The 21,448-nt window shown below is 32.8% G+C and overlaps 3 protein-coding genes and 1 long non-coding RNA gene across 6 annotated transcripts; 2 read left to right on the forward strand and 2 right to left on the reverse strand.

The window, feature by feature from the left end:
* Positions 1-208: 208 nt before the first annotated feature.
* On the forward strand, positions 209-8,641 carry LOC124439874. 3 transcript variants are annotated; one of them, XR_006946495.1, is made up of 3 exons: positions 209-370; positions 829-1,111; positions 7,748-8,641. It is a non-coding gene; the product is annotated as an uncharacterized LOC124439874 (long non-coding RNA). The 3 variants fall into 3 exon arrangements; XR_006946499.1 differs by having other exon boundaries at positions 226-370; positions 1,020-1,111; XR_006946508.1 differs by lacking the exon at positions 209-370 and adding an exon at positions 399-413 and having other exon boundaries at positions 1,020-1,111.
* A 733-nt stretch (positions 8,642-9,374) lies between these two features.
* LOC124439984 lies at positions 9,375-13,650 on the reverse strand. The gene is made up of 2 exons (XM_046990330.1): positions 13,229-13,650; positions 9,375-9,907 (listed from the first exon to the last, which is right to left on the reverse strand). The coding sequence occupies exons 1-2, from the start codon at positions 13,472-13,474 to the stop codon at positions 9,644-9,646; spliced, it is 510 nt and encodes a 169-aa protein (XP_046846286.1). The 5' UTR covers positions 13,475-13,650; the 3' UTR covers positions 9,375-9,643.
* Positions 13,651-16,179: 2,529 nt separating this feature from the next.
* Positions 16,180-18,173, reverse strand: LOC124433656 (signal recognition particle 19 kDa protein-like). Its single transcript, XM_046983437.1, has 5 exons — positions 17,986-18,173; positions 17,765-17,840; positions 17,298-17,369; positions 17,116-17,224; positions 16,180-16,685 (listed from the first exon to the last, which is right to left on the reverse strand). The coding sequence occupies exons 1-5, from the start codon at positions 18,171-18,173 to the stop codon at positions 16,537-16,539; spliced, it is 594 nt and encodes a 197-aa protein (XP_046839393.1). The 3' UTR covers positions 16,180-16,536.
* A 144-nt stretch (positions 18,174-18,317) lies between these two features.
* On the forward strand, positions 18,318-20,020 carry LOC124433649 (ATP synthase subunit C lysine N-methyltransferase-like). The gene is made up of 4 exons (XM_046983425.1): positions 18,318-18,620; positions 18,983-19,120; positions 19,214-19,264; positions 19,383-20,020. Exons 1-4 carry the CDS (start codon positions 18,318-18,320, stop codon positions 19,524-19,526), a joined length of 636 nt encoding a protein of 211 aa, XP_046839381.1. The 3' UTR covers positions 19,527-20,020.
* Positions 20,021-21,448: the final 1,428 nt, after the last annotated feature.

The raw sequence follows: 21,448 nt of genomic DNA on the forward strand, positions 1-21,448 counted from the left end.
GCTTGTATGCCAACTATATCCTTTTTAAGAACCTTTTCTTTGTAACCTTGCTCGTGTGTAATTTTTATCTGCCTATATAGTTGATTAGTTTGAGGCTTAATATTTTAACTTAATGTCTTAAAACTTAGCGTAGTTTATTTCTTCACGCACAAAAACGTTTTTAAAATTCGAAGTTATAAATATTTCACAGAAATAAATATTTATGAATCATATCCTATATTTGTATATATATAGCACCGAGCAACCGAGAACTGGTTCTTTCATTAAAACGGTCTTTAAAAAAAGGGACGTGCAAGCAAGAATTTGGTGCCAAGCATTTTATAATAATATTGTGTATGAATAAACCGACCAACAGGAGGATCAAGAACGAGTAAGAAATAATGTACCAAAGCGCTATACTCTTCATATAGAAGGTTATTATATATGGGTTTATGGATAAAGTTCCTCGTATCGTCGTATGATATGCTATATAGAATCCAGCATTTGAACTATAAATATTTTCATGAGAAAAATTGAAGAAGTTCATTAAGGTTTTGAAAATTCAAAACATTTTTTTTTCTGTCTAAGGCTTTACTACACCGAGACAATATTTGATGTGCAATATATTTTTTTCGGTTTGTTCTTTAAAGACAATTCTTGCGAATCGTAAAAACTGTAAAACAAAAGCAGTTTCCTTACTTCAGTTTGATGTTTGTCTTGAACGGTCTTGAAGATGTCGGCCTAAAATGATGATGTTGATGAAATAATATAGTGTCGGTTAATTTCATTTCGAACACAAGAAAATCATTCTACGTCGTCATAATATTGTGTTGATAACAATTCTTTCAGATATCCAGCAGATATCCTTTCAGATATGACGTACGAACAGCAATTTAAAATGCTGGTTCACGTATGCTATATAAAATCAGACTTTAAAGGCACATGTTGAAGTTACAACGTACGAAATCACCCAACATCAAAATTAAATAGTGGTTGCTTGGTTTGCGCGCTCAAAGTTGCAACTCTGATATCTTATTTAGTTTTGGAATAAACTTTTGACTCACCAAATATAAATTGAATATTCTTGGAACGATATACTTGTTCAGTTGAAGATACTAAAGTCGAGTCAAAGGTATGGAACTTTTTCAACATGTATTCATCATTTTTCGGAAAATTTGAATTCAATAGTGCAATGGCTGTAAAATACATGCGAAGCTCCGAAGAAGTCAATAGAAATATTTCATTTAATGCAGTCACGTGACGTAATGACTTATTTTTCTAAAGGATTTTGTACCATTGCTATAACGGTGAAGTTGAAACAAAGCATTTTCCAATCTTCCTATTATATTAATGAAAAGCGTAAATTTTTTAATTCACACATACTTTCATGCATGAAACCATGCAGACAATGCTCGATTACACAAGACCGATATATTTATATGTATGACATTGTCAAAGAAATCATCTTCCTCAAAGAATTATTTTATGTACACGTATGTTTTTTTTGGAAGACAATAATAAACACTGCATAAATTTCTAGCTGTAATTAATTATTTCATTAAAGTAGGTCGTGCAGTCGCTGTTTTAAAATATCAGTTTTCATATCATCTTAAATGCAAATGTATCAATTATTCATTATTATTGTCTGAAACGAAGCAACGTACAAAACTAAGGCCTGTTTTGAATAAAAGTTGAACATATTCATGCCTCTAGCGTATTCAAAACAAAAGATGGTAAAGGATCTAAGCAAATTATTTATTTAGCACATTCGGCGTTTGACATTCGAAAGGGTATTAAGCAACGCACGAAAGCTAATATCACAGTATAATTTAAAATATTCTTTGTACAGGAAAGACGTTATCGGAAGTTTTGACTTTTCTAAAAATATAATATCGTAGTCAATATATATGTTTGAAATAAAGACAAACGTTTTCCTGCCTATACAATTTAAAATAAGTAGTTTCACAAACACGAACAGATATATTGAGAGGGAGGGTAATCTTTATATATCCATGGTATATGCCGTATTAAGTTCCTTTGAAATTCATTGTTTGGCTAAAGATTTACCCTCTCCCCGACTATCGATGTTCTTACGTCCATGAGTTAATGCACGGACAGGTATGAATGCTAGTGGATGTAGTAGATATTACAATAATAATAGCTCATGCAGTAACTTCGACGTCACTACCTCTGTTATCTGCTGGCACACCTACAGAAAATTAATGCACTCTTTTCCTTGTAACGTAGACAAGTTAAGCGCAATTACCAATTTTGCAAAATAGTTTCGTGTGAAAACAAAGTTTTGCCCATGCGATTTTTATTATTTGGCGAAAAGCACAATGGTGTATCAGTAGTCTGTGGAATATTCTAGACTAACTGACACCCAGATAAAATAAGATACGTTATTAATGATGGGAGACAATGAGACATTTTATCAAAGTACTTATGAATGCACTGTCTGCTGTATTTTATCTGTGTTCAAGACTTATCAATATCTCTCGCAACATTTTCTTTGCTTTCTAAAAGATTCACTAAACTTGAATATAATCGGTAACCAATCATTATCGTCAAAAAAGGAAAACACTAAACTGAAGCTTTTCCTTGTTATCTACATCGACATTTAGGTAAACCTTCAAGGAAATGATAAGATCTAGGTGAGAATCTTGTTGATACACATTGTACGTCTAATTGTATTTATTAATTTGGGATAGATTGTTCAAATAATTTAATCGGATCACTTATTTATCTTAAACTCATCAGGAAGAAATACATTGGAAGATGTGATTTCACTTTGCTCAAATGGACTACTTAATGTTGTCTAATTAGCAAACAGCCCACGTAAAATTGGTGACAGTTATAAGCTAATGACCAACGGCATCGCTAATCACTATTAGTCAAATTTGATTCATAGATAAAATTTATCTTATAAACTCAGTCTGCTGAGGAAACAACTAACTTACAAGCTCACATTTCTCTTCATGACGTTGTTCAAATAAAAATTGAATGATTATGCTTAGTCCCAAGAGAAAAAGGAGCATTTTCACGAAATGAAACATAAAACACACACATATATATATGATTCTTACCAGTCACTAGTCCTCGGCAAAACATCCTAAAACAAGATAATTTACTCATGCTATATCAAGATAGTTTAAATCAAATGAGTAAGGACCAGTTACGAATTCAGTGAAAAAAGTGATGCTGTTTACTGACGGCGTGAGAAACCTTTGGAGGTCACGATTAGAAATATTTAATTATGTATTTCAAAGCAAGGTGTATAGTGTCAAATTAAGATACAAACATAATCAGTGATAAAAATTCGTTTTTTAAACTCAAAGTTTTTTGTGTAATTTGCGTAGATTGTCACACAAAAAGCTTCTTTGAAGCTTAGGTGTGGCAAAAGTTTGATACAATATTCCACAACATCATCTTAACAGATTGAATCTTCAGATTGAATCTTCAAATTGATAAACAATACACCTACAACATAAATTTCCACTAAAACTAAACGCAACATGGCTAATGTGAAAAAAAATTCTCAGCCATTGTAATCACAATGTATACACAGTAATAATTGTCAACTGACGTTTTGCTCACTAAATACTTAAAAATCGATGATGTACGCATTTGTTTTATATGAATTGAATGACAGACATGAGAATATCGTGTTGAGATCATATCAATCTAACAATGAGCTTAAATAGAACGCACACTATGAGGACTAGCTCATTCAACGGACGCAAGCGTAAAGGAACGACCAGTTTTATACTTGGACAAATTGGACAAATTAAATTATTTCAGTCTAGAAAGGTGAGCCATGGCTTCAAGCCTTCAACTGATATATTCACTATACGTTCAAGTTGAAAGAAACGAAGATATGTCTGTTATTGTTGCGTTTATTACATCTTATCTGTATTATATATTGAGCTTAAGTGTTGGTGAAATGCATACTTTATATCATTCATACGATTTATTTTCATATTTGCTTCACTTAAATTTCTTAAGGTCTTTTCTTTTAAGGTCGATTCTTCGCCCTGAAATATGTGAATTTAAATACCAAAAGCCAAGCGTACAGCTTTTTTTCATTTATGCATAGATTCCCATAGAGAAGCTTTCGTGCAATAAAATATGAGCGCCAGTATTGAACAATTAAACAAAACAAATTTAGCTTTTTAGCACCAATTATTTACTTTTCGTCAAATGCTATTTACAAATCGCTATTTTATGAACATTGAGAAGAATATTATAGGTACTGATATCGAGCAAAGATTTTCAATGATGTAGTTTTAATTTTCAAAAATGCATAAAATGATATAAAAACGTTGATTAGCCACGATCATTTTCTAAAAAGTTTAGTAAAGATTACCAAGTTTAGAATTGCCAGATTTTACTATTTGAATAGGTCCTACAGCTAGTTCCCAAGACGCTAGCTACTCATTGAAATAACTAAAAAACATGCATCTTATCCAGACTGCAGCACACCAGGGCAATTCATTAAGCAAAAAATTACTTCCATATGATGTGTCTCTGCTCATCTCATGCCTCAATTATGTACGAGCGACTGTTGATGAGTATTTCACATTTCAATGTTTGAATTATATGGGAAACACAAAAGCTAAATGTTGAAAAATTATACAAACAAAGCGTGATTTTTAGTGAGTTTTTATAAAGAACGTCCCTCTCAATTACCTGCCGCTGGTGAATGGTGCTTCCAATGGCGTGTAATGAACAATGGTCGTAATTGTCTTGTCTTGTGGTTATATGAGATTACATGAAATTCTTTAATACCATTGAATAAAGTAAAGCGCTTTGTACGAGTCCATTTTGCTCCTAAAAGTGCCTTTGTTGAACATAAATATACATCCAATTTCGTCTATATAAAATCTCTATACATGCAGGATCGTGTGTTTATTCGAACAAATTATAAAGTTAGAAATGGTGTATGCTAGAACTAACAGTTTCTTTTCTCACATTTATGCAAAACAGAACCACGTCCATATCCAAGTTACCACCCATAGCGACTAATTGTTCAATTTGAGGTGTTGCAATCTTGTCACACAGTGGCAAATTAAAACATTCTTGTAATTTACTTTGATGTTCATAATTCAACATTTGCAAATGGCAATCACAAAGATATACGTTTACAAAGTTATACAAACAACCTATTTGGCTTGATATATGTTTCTCAAATTTTCGAAAAATTAATACCGAACTTTAGGAACATTTACGACATAATTTGTTTCAATCGACGAAGTTTGACCAATGAAAATCTCAGTCGAAATAGGACAATTTTGTCAACATACAATTTTTACTGTTTACTTGTAAATCATGTTGTTTAATTTTTTCCGGTAAACCCTGTTTTTTTTCATATAAATATTTTTTCTGTAGATAAGGTTACTAAGGCTTTCACATCCCTACATTATCACACTTGACATTTTCAAGAATGAGTTGATTGGCATGTTGAAAACGTCAATTAGACGTTTTGCGTGGTAACTTGAATAATGGCACGGCCCTTTAAAGTTCGAACATTATCTTTTGATTTTCAAAGTGCTTTTGAATGCTATATTTGTCTTGCTCAACGATCTCTTGAAAGCTGCAAAATTCTTACATTTGTTTTTGAATGATCCTATTGTAGATTCTGTTTTCGACGTCGATTTGAGTATAAACGACTGAATACTTAAAAACATGCCCATAATGTTTGTTCTCAAATATTTCTGACTTTGATATGTTGTGCTCAAGGTTCTTGTACTACCATGAAATATGCATATTAAAGCCTAGTATTAGGTATTTTTGAAAGTAATTTTGAAGCTGCACTCACTTCACAAAGTGAGATGATGGATATTCAGCCATTGCCTTCCTCGTTCTTTCTTTGCATTCTTTATTTTAAAGATCAACAATTTCTGATCGAGGGATGAACGCAATTTGAATAATATTCATTACAGTATAAGTTTATAGTTTAATAAAAGTGTGAACACTGATTCAAGTTAGAGTGTTTATATATAGGTCCATAGTTGATTCAGCAAATAAAATACGCAATTTATTCAACTGCAAAGCGAACTTTTGTCAGGCAAAATGATAAAAATTAATAGTCTTACCAGATATCAAATTTCAGTTCAACTTTTTCATGCTAAATTTGGACATTCATGTGACCAAAGTTGTTTACTCAGTCTCTTGTTTATTTTCTTCAGTTCTTCGTAATTGAATTATGAGCACGATAATGTGATGATAAGCACAATTTTTTACTGGTTTCAAAAATAGTTCAACTTCTGTAAAAATTCGACATGTTGACATGGGCAGATGCACGCAGCACGTTTCACTTCTGTGCGCCTGCGGCACGTGCTTTCCTGCAAGGTCTGATTCAGTGGTCTCATTTAAAATTACTTTAAAGGAAAAGAGTGAATAAAAGTTATGAAACCAGTTCTGCATACGCATTTGGAATGGCTGTGAAGGTAGTTGATTTATCTAATGCTGATCACCGATGATGTGTGTTTTCGTGTAATACTTTTCAGCCTTTCTGTAAGATTTGGATGTAAACATTAGCAATCTTGGTTTTACGCACTTTGGACTAATATTTTAAATTTTGTCGTATCGTGTGATGTATTTACAAGTTGCCAATACATTGCATCAACAATTGTTTTTTCCAATAGCCGTATTGTCCCAGATTATCAAGTTAAAGTGAATTCACTGAACATTCAGCTTTGGAAATGCAAAAAGATTTATATAACGGTGCCGTGAAATTCATTTTCTTAAAGAGCTCATGATTACCTCAAATTACCATAAACAACATGATCAAATGACTAAAAACTATTTTGTCACGACCAAAACAAAAGACCAGATGAAAACAAGTAAACATTAGTCTTGGATATTGTATGTACTGTACATCTTTCTGACAAGATGATCCGTGCATATATTCCTTAAAAATCCACTTACCAAAAGACTAATTGGCTCCAGTGATCTGATTACATTTGGCACTATAATGCAAATTGTACTAAAACTGTTTTTAGAGTTTGTGCCTCGCAACTTGGAATATTGCTTCATCAAATTTCGGAGTTTTAAAACAACTGTCGATTTATCATATTTTGTCCAATTTAAGTCCAATATTTTCTTGTACTAAAACTTTTTTCAAGCTTTTTGGGTTTAGACAATGATTTAGACAGAAAAAATACCCATGGTTACGGCGTTGACTGAAGCATAAAAATGACATAAATCTGAAAAAATTCCAGATTGAATAATCAAAGCTTATTGAACTTCAACTCGGTGCGCAAACTCTTGTCTGAGTGCAACTAGACAATTTGAGAAATTTTATAGTTATGTGTAAACAATCATTAACATACATTCGTGGAGAACTATTGACATAGTATATGTTATTTTCACTGAACTAACATGATCACATTTAAAGAAAACAACTTAAAAACCCCCAACACTGTGTCGTAGCAAAATCTTTTTTCTACACTACGGCTTTTTGCTTTAAAATTGAAAGGTTTAAGGTTCACTGTGATAAATCAATAACCTTATTGTTATTGTGTTTTTGATGTTGTTATATGAAACAATTCTTGCTGAATATGTTTCTCCTCGAAAATATCTTGCTGTGGCATGAACTATTTCTGTCAGATGCAATTTTAAAACACAAAATGTGAGAAAAAACCGACACCAAATCATTTTTTCACGTTTTTCTAACGCCAAGAAGCATTTTAGTACAAAATATATATTTTCATGCTAGCTTCTTTAAATTATTGTAACAATTACCTATTTTTGTCTTTCTATATAGAAAATTTGAAGAGAAGCAATGTTGAGCATCAGGAGCTTTCAGTTGGTTGTTTTCTCTTTATTCATCTGTAATCGTCTAGCAAATGGACATCAGTCATGTTCAACTCGACCTATAACCGGTGAAATCCGAACAAGAAACTGTGGATTGCAAAGAGTTATATCAAAAGGATGTAGTGGATATTGTCCATCACATTCTTTACCAAGAATAAAATGGTCAGATTTCAAAACAACCTGTACATGCTGTCAAGTAAAAAAAAAAGAAATGAAAGTTGTTTTCCTTTGTGGAGGCAAAGAATCATACACAATTCCAGTGGCGAAAAAATGTGCTTGTCGACCATGTTAGATATAAAGTTGAAAGGAAACGTTCCAATTCGCACGATTTGGACATTTTATAAAAGGAAAACAAAACCCTGTTGAAATGCGCCAATGTATTATTCCAAAGTACGCAAAATGTTTAACTCAGAGAGCTGTGTTTGAGTGCTTCAAAACATATCTGTGAAATTCACAATTATCACTTTGTAAGTAGTTTTGCGTGTAAATTTTTTTAAATTATTGTCTTAAGTTTGTTTTCAACGTACCGGAGGTCAAATTTCCGAACTTTTTATTTTAACCATCGATCGATCACTTAAATTCTTTGTAGATCAGTGAACACTTTCACAAATAAAAAAGCAGATAAATTTTATTAAGCATATTGTTTGATGAGTGCGGATCACTGACTGAATGGTCCATCTACGACCATTCATGAGACGTTTTTATATACAGATTAAAACAAATGTATTCCTTGTATAGATAGAATAGTTAATCGACGATAGGCTTTGTTTCATTAAACAAAAAAATCGTGTTACAAATAACCGTAATGTCAACTTTGTTTTGTTAATAAAATAAAAATAATGGATTAGGCGTGTGTTTGTTATTAGGGGTGTGCATAGGGGCTGATTTAACGGGGGCATACACGTCCTTACAATGCATAAATCAATTTCTTCGACAGCACGGCGGGAAATGATTACAATATGATATTCGTCCATAGAAATAATTGAGAAAACTGATTACGATTTCTACTCATTTAAGTAGTTATCATTATAGGATATTAATTGAATATTAATATTAATATTATATCATTGTCTTTTTTAAAAGATATTACAACAATTGTAAATTTTGAATTTCCGTTTCTTCCAACATCATTTTTCAAATTGATTTGATTTCTGCATATATCTACAAACTTTGTTTTGCAAATCCATCATTAATAAAAATTAACTATGAGAAATTATGAAGAAAAAGAGCTTGAGGGCTTGAAATGAAAGCTTTTGTTGTTGATTAGAAAATAGCGAAGTTAGCTCTTTACTCTCTTTCAGCTCCTCGCAACAGTCTTAATACAGAACAAAGATATGTTTGATTTTAGTTGCAATGGAAAACCTTTTTAGGAGAACGCATTTTCCATCCAGTGCAAGTTTCATCAAAACAAACATTCCACCCAACAGAATTTTTCCAACTCTACTTCAAGGATTTTTTCACATCTCATATGGAGATATAGTCATATGATACTTCACGGTATTTCTCCGCCCACTCTACTTCAATGTCTCGGGATTTTATATGGAGATATGTCATATGATATTTCTATCTCGCAGAGCTAGAGGGCAAATGAAATGCCACTTATGTTTTTATTTAAGAAGATTTTTTAAAATTCTATGTATACTTGTGAACAAACAACAGATAAACGTATAAGACAGCAAAAAAAGCTTATAATCTCTATTTACATCAAAACTTTGGGATCCATACTTTCAACATCTAGAAACAGATACAAAAATATGCAATCCAAAGGAAAAATAGCAAAAGTATATATAATTTTGCCACGGTTAATGAAACATTTAATGCCAATTCTTATGATGTTGATTGTCATTTAGAACAGACGAATAGGCTTCTGGCTTAGTTTCAAAAGGCTACCACCACATTTCATTTGGTTGCATTTCTCTAACCCTACTTCATAACACATTGGCCGAGGGTTTTTGTTGAAATAATGCACTCCTATGGCTCGTGACATTGTAGAGTTGACTTCCTTCAAACATTTGTAAAATACATCTTCATCTTTACATCTGCGGGTCAGGTTTTCGTTTATTTTGATGGAGATCGAGGTGAAGTGCTGCTTGCAGCAATTGTTGCACAACTACAAAAAACCCAATACAAGCAACATGAGCAGAGTCTTAGAAAAGACTTGTCGAAACTTGTTGATTCTTATACTGACATAACTGATCGTGTAGGTGCTACAATCGTATCTAGCCTAAATATGCGTGCGTTTACGCACGAACAAAAAGTATTTCCTATAGATCTCAAACTATTTGAAGGCGTTATGTAAACGCCAAATGTAAAATACTCAAACTTATATATCAGCCTGCAGGCCAAACTGAAAACAAAAAATCGTGCTATAGGAAGTAGAAGAAAAACTTTGATGAAAGCAACATGGTAAATGCGCACAAAGAACACGAAAAAATATTTATAAAAACTGCAAAAAATAGATATAGTCACGCGTACATCTCTAAATATTACCCACAGCAAATAAAGGTCGAAGTCATGGCTGGTGGCAATTTTTCTTTAGTAAAAACTTTTTACTATAATTCTATAAACAACATAAAACTTTTAGCGATTGATATTTTTGCGAGCAGTAAAATCAACAAGTAATTTGATAAGAAAACACGCCACGAATTCGAAATCAAAGCTACTTAGGAAAGTGTTTCCGTTAATCCTTGAAATAAAAAATTAAACGCAATCGACTTATAGTGAAGGCAAAAAACGTCATGAATCGTATACCACACGGGCTTTTAATCCAAGCCTCACGTTTATGATAGAAATTTCTCTTAGTTTTGATAATATTGACTGCACAGATAGTTCATGATATAAAACATAACTAATATGAAGGCAAACGCTCTATTTCATCTTTTGAATACAAGTCCGTTTGAGTTGCAGCATGAAATCAAGTCAACTTGTTTCAACATGCCTGAATCAAGCTCAACAAAATATTCAAAAGCGTTCGAAATAAGTTTTTAATCAAAAAGCAGTTAAACTGAACTCTTGTAATGCGTTTGAGCTGACTGAGCAGGAAATTTTACTATGCAACAGTTAATCTGGATTGAGTGATCTGGAATAAATTGCTTTTCATAACAATTAATACGTTTGATAAACAATTCGGACCATTTTATAACATTCACCGATCAAGGTATCATTTCATACAATAAATCAGACTAAACCCTCACACATACAGCTTCCCCTTCCAACGACAACTCACTCACATGCATCTTTTTTACTCCAAGACTAAGAAATGTTTGATGAAATACGATAAGGAAGTTGGGACATATGGTTGACAAAGTGCAGGATATAAACCACGAACTTATTGTGAAACGACTTACCCAGCAGTTATTAATTAACGATTAACTAAAAAATTTTTCTGAATTAGTCAATTTTTGTAAAACATGTGTTGACAACATGACCATGTCAGCATTGCAACAGCTAAACGAAAATTGAAATTGTCATGTTAAATTAAATTCTTGTTCCAAATTAGCGGGGTTAGCTACATTAGCTGTGTATTAGTTGAATTATTCCACATTCATCAATTTATTGCTGACAGTCAATCAAGTAATACTGTTTAGTTTAAAATTTACCAATAGTTCCACCGAACCTCTAGCTGTATGCATGTATGGTAAATATGTATAATTTATAATTGGCCTCACAAGTCACCACCAAGCAGTGTACCGAGTGCACAATAACCTGTTGGTTTCTCAAAAGACAGCAAACATTTAAGAACTTAAGCACATAACATGTTTATAAGGGTTTAACACATTCTGCAACTGCACATACGGTTAAGATTAGCTGTTCTAGACAAATATTCCTAACACCCACTCATTTGCGTTTGATCTCTAAAACAATAGTAAATTATAAATCGCGTGTAATAGTGTTTTAGCCATTAATCGAGGAAATGCCGAATAGTTTAGTGTAAACAATTGAATTGTACATATTAGTTGAATGTGAAACGAAAACACCGAACAACAAATTAAAAAACATACAAAATGCGCTTAATGCCAATAGTTGATACATAACAACACCTGTATGTTCTTATTTAGATCATGCGCATGGCGCTTTCATGTGATCATTTAAGAATCATTTAATTAGCCCGTTGCAAATTATGCAAAGACAGCGTCATTATTAGTCAACACGTCCATAAATTGCGCGGTAATCTTACAGCTTTTAATTAAACATAGTACCTGCTAGAAGGGTCTCATGTCGCGAGAAGCATTTATATTGGAATAACCATGGCTGAAAATCTTATTTTGGACGTCACGTCTCCCACGCAAAAACGCGCCACTGCAAAATTTCGGATAGCGTAATAATGAAATTTGTTCATCTAGGGAACCAGCTCCAGTTTCAATATCTTTGTCAACCTGGGCGAACGTTTTTTACAAGCTTTTCAAATTAATGAAAGACTTTAAGTAAGCACGTCTAAATCTGTTTTGTCTAAACCAAACAGTTGCTACTCACAGACAGTGGGTTTGCAAAGTGGGTTAGAAAAAACGATTCCGTTTGTTGAAATAAAAAAAATGATTCAACAAAATATGTAGTGACATGTGTCCTTTCTACTGGTTGCTAGAAAAGGTGTTGTTGGGCTTTATTTTTTTGGGATAAGGCTTTTCCTAATAATACGAGATAATCAGGTTATAGCATGTTAGTACAATGAAATGAGCATCTTGAGGAAAGAAAAGAAAATAATCGTTTATAAGATCAAATTCAATGTCGAAACTTCCACCTAACAAAAATACAGCGAAATGATGTACATACATAAAATCTTGGAACTCTTAACATTAAACAAAACAATGAAATAAAACATTGTTCGTGTTTGTGCATAAACACCACTGACGATTATACTTTATAAACACCATTCATTCTTTCACAGACATAAGACTCCAGTACGAAATACAACAACTATTACTAACTACAAGTAGAATCACAATTTTATGCATTTGTGTGTACAAGTTTTGAAAGTAAGACTTAATCGACACAATAAAAAAATGGTTATATTTATTCTATTATAAGAAAAATAAAGATAACTTTTCGAAATAGGTTGTCAAACATAAAAGGAACATGCCAGTTTGTAAAGCAGCTAAACTTTCTATTTATAACTGTGGAAATAAAAGGTTTTAGTAATATGCCTAAGTGAACGCAGAACACAACTTTGTTCTTCTTTATAATCGTATTAGAACGGAAAGCTAAGTTCTATGAAAGAAAACACACATTTGGATCGGAAAACGCTGAAGTTATAAAAGTAAAAAAGAACGGTGAGTTCTTTTTATCAATAAGATGTTCGAATCATTCAAGGAATGCAGTGTATGCCTATATAAATATACATATTTTGCAAACTTCAAAAATTAAGCAATTTTACGGAGATTTCAACAATCATTTCAAAAGGAATTCAAATATACAAATTGAAAGCAAAGCATACCATGTATTTGGCGTAGCTAACTTTCTCGAATTGAGATCCAAGATGCGCACACCAGTGTTCTTCATCGTAGTAGAACAACTTATCCAAAGGTGTTTCTGTTAGCCATATCCAAGTCTCTGTAATGTTTGGGACTGGTGTACGAAATTCTTGGTCAATTGTTTGAACGGGAGCACCATTTAACGGTTCAGTGTTGAGTCCCACCATCAGAATGATAACGAACTGTTGCAAGAGGACATTAGCAGTCATTGTATCGGTGAAATTCTACGTACGGTATACAATGCCGATAACAAACAAAAGATATGCTTTACTGTATGAAATTAAACAATTTATCAAAATATCCAAGCACTTCACATTTGGTTGAGTACGACTGCTGTGGAAACCTAATATCAACAGCACGAGCGTCGATGAAGTCTTACACGTAAACTCGTTTACCTAATTTGACTAAGAAACGCACACGCTGACACAAGTTAATGTACTTAGCATTCACCCCCAAGTTCAATGACAGACATACAAGATGGGGATTAACAATGGAACGTACACAAAGGAAGTGTTTCTTTTCAATTCAACATATAGTTAGCAACATACGCGAAAGTATATCATTCATCTGGCATAAGGGGGACAACTTTACGTTCAAATGATAAACTTAGTAAAGTCTAGGTTTGCTAATTATTTTTGAAATGTCCCCTGGTTGAAGTATTTTGACATACCTACAATAGTTTTTGGTCCTATATATTTGATTTTATGTTTTTCTTTTAGAGTATTGCTAGACTTGGAGTAACAAAGTTAATCGTATTTGAGGTGACATAGCTATATGAAATGAAACTTTGACATTTTTTTGAATTGTCTTCAAGTTTTACTATTGGACAGAATAGTGGTAGCTACGTAAAATCCAATAGTTGACGAATGCATTTAAGATAACTAAATTTAATCTTTTAAATTTTATTTTTTAAACGTATTTTACGAGAATCCAAAGTCGATAACAATTATAGGGATGGCATCTTCTTTTACTTTTTTACGTTCCGTATAATTTACTGTCCACTCAACTGACCGACTTAAGCAGTGCATTGGACGACATTATGATACGATAAACCGTGTAATATATTAATCCTAAATATTAAGGATTAATATATTATATATTCTCTGATGATGGCTTTGGAATAAAACCGTGTAATCTTCAGCGACTTTGAACATTTTACAATTTCCTGTGCTAATGAACAAATAAAAAAATCATATCTTTGTTAAATTTTAGGCGGTTAAATTCCGGAAATCGAAGGCATTGTCACATCTTACACAACTCAATACAACGGTCAGCAAGGGGGTTGATTATTACATACGCTAATGAATAGTGACTACAGGTAGCCATAATTTCCTATACACAGTGTTGGAGCATCATAATCGTTATTTTCTCGTTGATAGATACTTGCATGTTAAATGTCTGACCTTGGCACTTCAATTGGTTACCTTTACTAAACGTCGCCTTTAGAAGGAAAAATTTAATTGGACAGACGAATCTGTAATCTTGTCAATTACGACACATCGAAACATTTCTACTGTGCGCTATAGAAAGAGGCAAGGAAAGCTTCACACTTAACAACCTAATGAAAAATGATAAAATTCGAATTGCCATTTTTATGTAGTAACTAATAAGTTTCGAATTATATGTGCCCAGAAATTGCTACGAATGCCAGAGAACAGAAAACCTTGTGACGTCATGATAGGAAACAATTAATGGCACCCTCATTGCATTGTGGTAGTGAAATGAAATTGGCCTATAATTAATTCGTGAGTAGCTATTTTTGATATGAAATACTCATTAATTTTACAAAACAACTTGATGAAATGTCACGCATGGAGCTGTCGTTTTATACGGTAAACACCGTACACTGGACAACAAAGCCAGTTTTATCACTGTGGTATTAGTACCAGATGTGAAATTGGTTTTCAACAAAATATAGAGGATACAAAATACCAAAAAACAAAATTCTTTTATATATTTTTTGTTCATTTGCAATTAGTGAATTGGGATATCACCTATCGCATATTTGCCGAAGAACTAATTAGAGCAATTACGTAGGAGATAGTCAACAAATAGAAACTATAATTTTGACAACGCAATTTACAAGAAAGAGTTTATTACTTTATTATATTATTTTGTTTTATTCATATGCGATAAATGGGTTCTCCGATAACGTGCGATGATAAATAATTATAGTACATCACCGAAATACCGTGATCGTTGAAACAAAGTACTGATCAACAAAATAAAGTGTGTTGATGGCAAGGATTTTCCCTTCAGGCTTGATTTCTTCGCGTTGTAAGTTGAGATTGTCGAAAATTAGTTTAAAATCGCTGGCGTGTCTTTTAATAACGATTATTTTTAACTTAAAAAAATGAACATGCACTACCAAGTAAGGCATGCAGCAATATTATACGTAAGTCGAGGAACCTTTTAAAACTTTAAGGTGCTTTGTGCCTTTGTTGTATTGATAACTACATCTGTAAAAACATAAATAAACACACAAAGACTTTTAAGCAGATAAGACGCAGAGGGTCTTTTATTTAAGACAAGAGTTATTTAGCTGCATTAAAATTTCTCATCGAGACTTTAAAATTTCAGCAATTCGAAAAATGCTGTAACTTAAAATCACGCCATATTCGCAAAATGAGAACATTTTCTTGCAACTGGCGAATCTTATCAGAACATACTACCAAAAGAAAAAGTATCGCTTAAATGAAGAAAACATTTACAGATTTTGGAGAAAAACTTCACAAAGCCACTCGAGACTTGTATGTTCAATAAACATCGTTGTAAATCTCTCGTGCAGTCGTGTTATTTGGTATTTGTTGTTGCAATATCCGGCTTTGTGGTTGCAATTATTTAATTGATAAAACACTTGTTAAAATGTTTACGATTTCTAAATCACAGGACAGATCAATAGAGAAAATTCGTGTAAATTAACAGTCAGTAGCGAAGCCAGCCCATTTATTTACGTAATCCTCTTTTGTAACTTTAAATTTCTTTCTGTTCAATCCTGTGGTTCAATAACGACAAAAAAATGACAAAAAAACCATTGTTCAATGGTAGCTAAAGTTCTGAAATTTACATAGTAAGACTAAAAAACATGCAGACTGGATATACTATACTAATGTCGACAGTTAGCCAGACAAAATATGTTGAATATTTCGTGGGTGATAAATGTTATTTCAATTTTCTCTCGTTTCTCATAAACGGTAACTTTATTAATATTCACAATTCACAGCAAGGATCCAGTTCATGTTTATTCAATAAGTATGAAAAATAACATCGTTTATTTTCCTTTTCCTTTCTTGCCTTTTTTCTTTTTGTTTGTGTTTCCAACAGAGGTCTGTGAACTAGCTAAGTCACCTTGCTGTGTTTTGCCCTGTCTACTTTTTAATTTAGGTATCATTTCTCCAAGATAAAGAAAAAGGTCTTTTTCTATAAAACAGAGGATTGATGGGATGTAGTAGAAGCTTCATAAATACAAGAAATGTACAGGATGCGATAGTCCCACAGTGATAGAAAGATTAAATTCACTGCACATGTAGTCAAAAGTGCTACACATATGTTGGAGTTTCAAACGACTTGAATTTTGATATTTCCTTTATCTGAATGACTTCCAAATTAGGAAAGCAAACCTTTCAAATACAAAACCATGAACATTTATAGCCCATAGCACAAAAAATGACAGTGAATAGTTCTTATTTGTAAAAAAATGATTGCAACTCAATGAGATGAATAATGAAAGTCCGTATAAGGTTGATCAAAGAAACAACCTGCTGTGGTCAATGGGAGAATAGAATTATGAAGGATATCAAATAAATTTGTACTAAAATAATAGGAAAGTATGACATTTAGCTGAACTTACTACATTTGAATAACACATTAATTGGATTTCCTTCTGCATTCTTCAGTTGTACCCTTACTCTTCCTTTGCATAATGCATCTTTCGCACTATCCCTAGGATATTGCTTGTTCTAAAATATTTTTGAAAATATATCTTCCAAAAAAAACATTGATAGGTTTGTATAATATGAACTCAACACTTACTTCAACCGAACAGTTCAGATTTTGACTTTGACAGACATCTTTTATCTCATTTACTGTAGGATTTTCACATGCCTATGCAATTTACATGAAATGGATAATTTGCATTGGAATGCTATTGCACAGTTCAATTGATTGATTTTCTAGCCCACCCACCAGTTTGGCACAGCAATTTACATGAAATGGATAATTTGCACTGGAATGCTATAGCACAGTTCAATTGATTGATTTTCTAGCCCTCCCACCAGTTTGGCACAACCTACACAGACCATTTCAAGATGAATGCATTGCATTTGCTGCAAAGCAGCCATCAGAGAAAGATAGCACGGTCTTCAGTGCAATAGTTAGAGTTAGGATCAAGTTGGTTGTGGTATTAGGCAGAGTTGGATGGGCTGGGTTGTTGAGTGTTTAGACTTCACGAGTTGCCCATAAGTCAAATATATTTATTGACCCTGTGCCATAAAATATACCTTTTCTTTAGGGATCCTTCTTCCTTCTGCTATTGTTTTTTTGCTGTTTATATAAGATGGGTAGACAATATACCATCTTAAAAGGACAAAAAAAGAAGCAAAATTTCTTGATGTAGAGAAAGTTGAATGAATAAAGAGAGCAAGTCTTAGGCTCTCAGCCAGAAGTCGTTACTTTATATAATTTATCGAAATTTACGTAAACGTCAAATAGCAAAACACACCTTTCAGGCTTAGAGGGATCTGATGAAACATAAGACATGTTTTCTCTGTTTAATTTAGAATCTGTCCAACAAACACAACAAAGTAAATTTTGATGAAGAATGAATGATTCACAAGATTTAATATTTTGTTGAATTTGAACCGCTACTTTACACCTCTTTACACAAAGTTCTTCATATACTGAGTTCATGCAATCGCTGGCTCAACGGTGCTCATAAAAACCAAAAAGCTCCATATAACAATAATAACAGTAATATCTTTTAAGTTTATAGTTGTGTTGTTGGGGAAAATGCCTCAAATTTAAAACGCCGCGAAGAGGCGTCTTTTAATAGCCATGGAACGACTACTTCATCAACTTCAACTGGATTCTGCCACTGAAGATGCGGCTGACACAACCCATAATTCGAATCAAAAAGTAGTTAAAGTACCATCTAGATTAGGTATGATAGCCTTAGGCATAACTGGAACTCTTGCCGCAGGTTTAGTCGTGGGAACATTACCATTTTTAACGCCAGCTCTTCGCAAGATTTGCCTACCATTTGTGCCAGCTACTGAATCTCAGATACAAAATATTCTTAAACTGTGTAAGGGTCAGACTAGTCGTCTAGTCGATCTTGGCAGTGGAGATGGTCGAGTGGTAAGAAACTGATTATTCTATAGTGTGGTGGTAATTTTACTGTAATTTTTTCATTTAACGTAATTCATGGAAATTTGATGTTTAAAGTTTGAAAAGTATGTGAAAAATTCACAAAGTCTACACGGTCAATGTTCTAAGATTCTTGACAGTATATTCAGCTCAACATATAAATATTCAAGTGTTAATTATTGATAAAGGTATTCAATAATGTAAGGAATGAATAATGGTAATCGCTCCAAATTTATTTTGTAGGGAGTAAATGTGCAAGATAGGTTATGTTATCAATTTTGGTTCACCATCTAAAGATTGAGAAAAGTCCTAAACAAATACTTAATTACAGATTAAATTTGATTTTTTTGTAGGTGTTAGCTGCAGCAAGAGCTGGTTATGAGGCAGTTGGATACGAGCTTAATTATTTTTTGGTGTTATACTCCAAAATACGGGCTAGATTTGAAGGTCTTCATACTAAGGCATCATTTTCACGTGTTAATCTCTGGAAGGTAATGTCTAATAATCTAATGATCATCTTTGGTGTATTCTCATACACCCAGTTATGAATTATTGATTATGAAGGTACATTTTTTGTTTTTTAGGCAGATTTAAAAGATTTCGACACCGTAGTTATTTTTGGTGTTGATGTAATGGTAACGTTAAAAACTGTCTAAGATTTTGACATTTTTTCTTGTACCATTCCATGAAACTTTACCTTAACAGGTAATACTTAGTTGGTTACTTAGTCTCTTACTTTCTGTGATTTTTCAGATGCCAAAATTGCAAGAAAAACTTGCTATTGAAATGAAAGAGGGTGCCAAAGTGCTTGCCTGTAGATTTCCATTGCCTGATTGGCAACATGATGTTGCAATTCAAGCAGGGATTGATACAGTTTGGCGATACAAAAAGCATTGAGCTTGAACACTCAAATGGGTTATCAGTAAGGGTTATTTTGCCTTTGAGAACGCTCTGTGTTTAGAGTCATGCAGGACGTCATTGAGTGGACAATACCTATTTGAAAAATGTTTTATGAAAGGTTTAGTAAATAACCTGCTGAGACCAAAACCCCCAAAAAACCAAGCTGTGCCACTATGGATTTTGAGTGGCCTACGGATAGTTGGCGAGGCTGTCAAACACACCTGTATTATACTGACCAACAAGTAAAGCTTGTCGATATTGGACAAAGCTATAGGTAAATATTGAAACTGTCGGTATTTATTAAAATAATACTAATTGAAATAATCTGTAAATATTGTCGATTGATCGGTTGATGCTGATATCGAAAATTTGATAGTACCGATAAAAATATCGGAAAATAGTGTTTATTGAAAGTAACGGTAATTGTCGTCATTATTATCTTTACTTATTAAATACCATTTATTTAGACTTATTGCTTTCTTTGTACCTCACAAAAAAACTATGTAAATTTGCGTATCATGTCTTAACTATGCTGTCATGGCGTAAATTTGATCATCGATGGCGACACGTAAAGGTAGTCGACACGTAAAGGTAGTCGACACGTAAAGGTAGTCGACACGTAAAGGAAGTCGACACGTAAAGGTAGTCGACACGTAAAGGTAGTCGACACGTAAAGGTAGTCGACACGTAAAGTTTGTCGACACGTAAAGGTAGTCGACACGTAAAGGTAGTCGACACGTAAAGGTAGTCGACAAGTAAACTACCGTCTGTGGAATAAGTTGTCGACAACTAAACGTGTAAAATTGTAGTTGTCGATAACAAGCGGTTTCCCTTTTTTGCCAGGGAAACCGCAATCACGAAAAATTGTTGCTTGTAGACTACATTTAGTTGTCGACGACAAAATACCTAGTCTGTGGAGGCCCTAAGACACTACAAGGAAAATCAATACAAACAATAGTCAACTGTTGAATCCATCAAAAGATTAGAACATTGTTTTCCTTCAAAAAAATATGTTTGAAGCATAACACAAACAGCGTACGGTTTTTTAAGATTTTATAAAATAGGTACTCAAAAAATGTGTTTAAAACACATCACAATCAACTTACAGTTTATAAGAAGATTTTATATAAATATGTGCTCAAAAAATATGCTTAAAACACAACACAAACAACGTACAGTTTTTAAGAAGATTTTATATAAATAGGCACTCAAAAAATGTGTTTAAAACACAACACAATCAACTTACAGTTTATAAGAAGATTTTATATAAATATGTGCTCAAAAAAATATGCTTAAAACACAACACAAACAACGTACAGTTTTTAAGAAGATTTTATATAAATAGGCACTCAAAAAATGTGTTTAAAACACAACACAAACAACTTACAGTTTATAAGAAGATTTTACATAAATATGTGCTCAAAAAAAATGTTTAAAACATAACACAAAGAACGTACAGTTTTTAAGATTTTATAAAAATATGTACTCAAAAAAAATGTTTAAAACACAACACAAAGAACGTAAAATTTTTTTAAAGAAATTTTATAAAATAGGTACGATCGCGTACATAAGGCCGTTGTTATCTCGGAATTGATCATTTTAATTTTTTTCTTTGCTTTGTACGGGTAACTTGAACTTTGTTCTTTTGATGGGGAAAAACCTTTGAATAAATCATCACCTGGACAAATATACTCGGATAAAAACTTCAAAGAAAGACTTTTTACTGCGGGCAATAACCATCGGAGGAAACCCCCGCAAAAAAGACGGAGTGCAAGCTAACACAAAAAGCGGTCAGTACTTGCATTTCTCATTTTTATTTCGGTTTACTTGAAGTCGACTTCGTTTTCCCATCATCCCAAAAGTATTTTATGAAGATGATGCCTTAATGGGAATATTTAAATTTTGCCGTCAGAAGACTC

This window comes from Xenia sp. Carnegie-2017, unplaced genomic scaffold (assembly GCF_021976095.1).
Source record: "Xenia sp. Carnegie-2017 unplaced genomic scaffold, XeniaSp_v1 HiC_scaffold_1, whole genome shotgun sequence".
Classification (NCBI taxonomy): Eukaryota; Metazoa; Cnidaria; class Anthozoa; order Malacalcyonacea; family Xeniidae; genus Xenia; species Xenia sp. Carnegie-2017.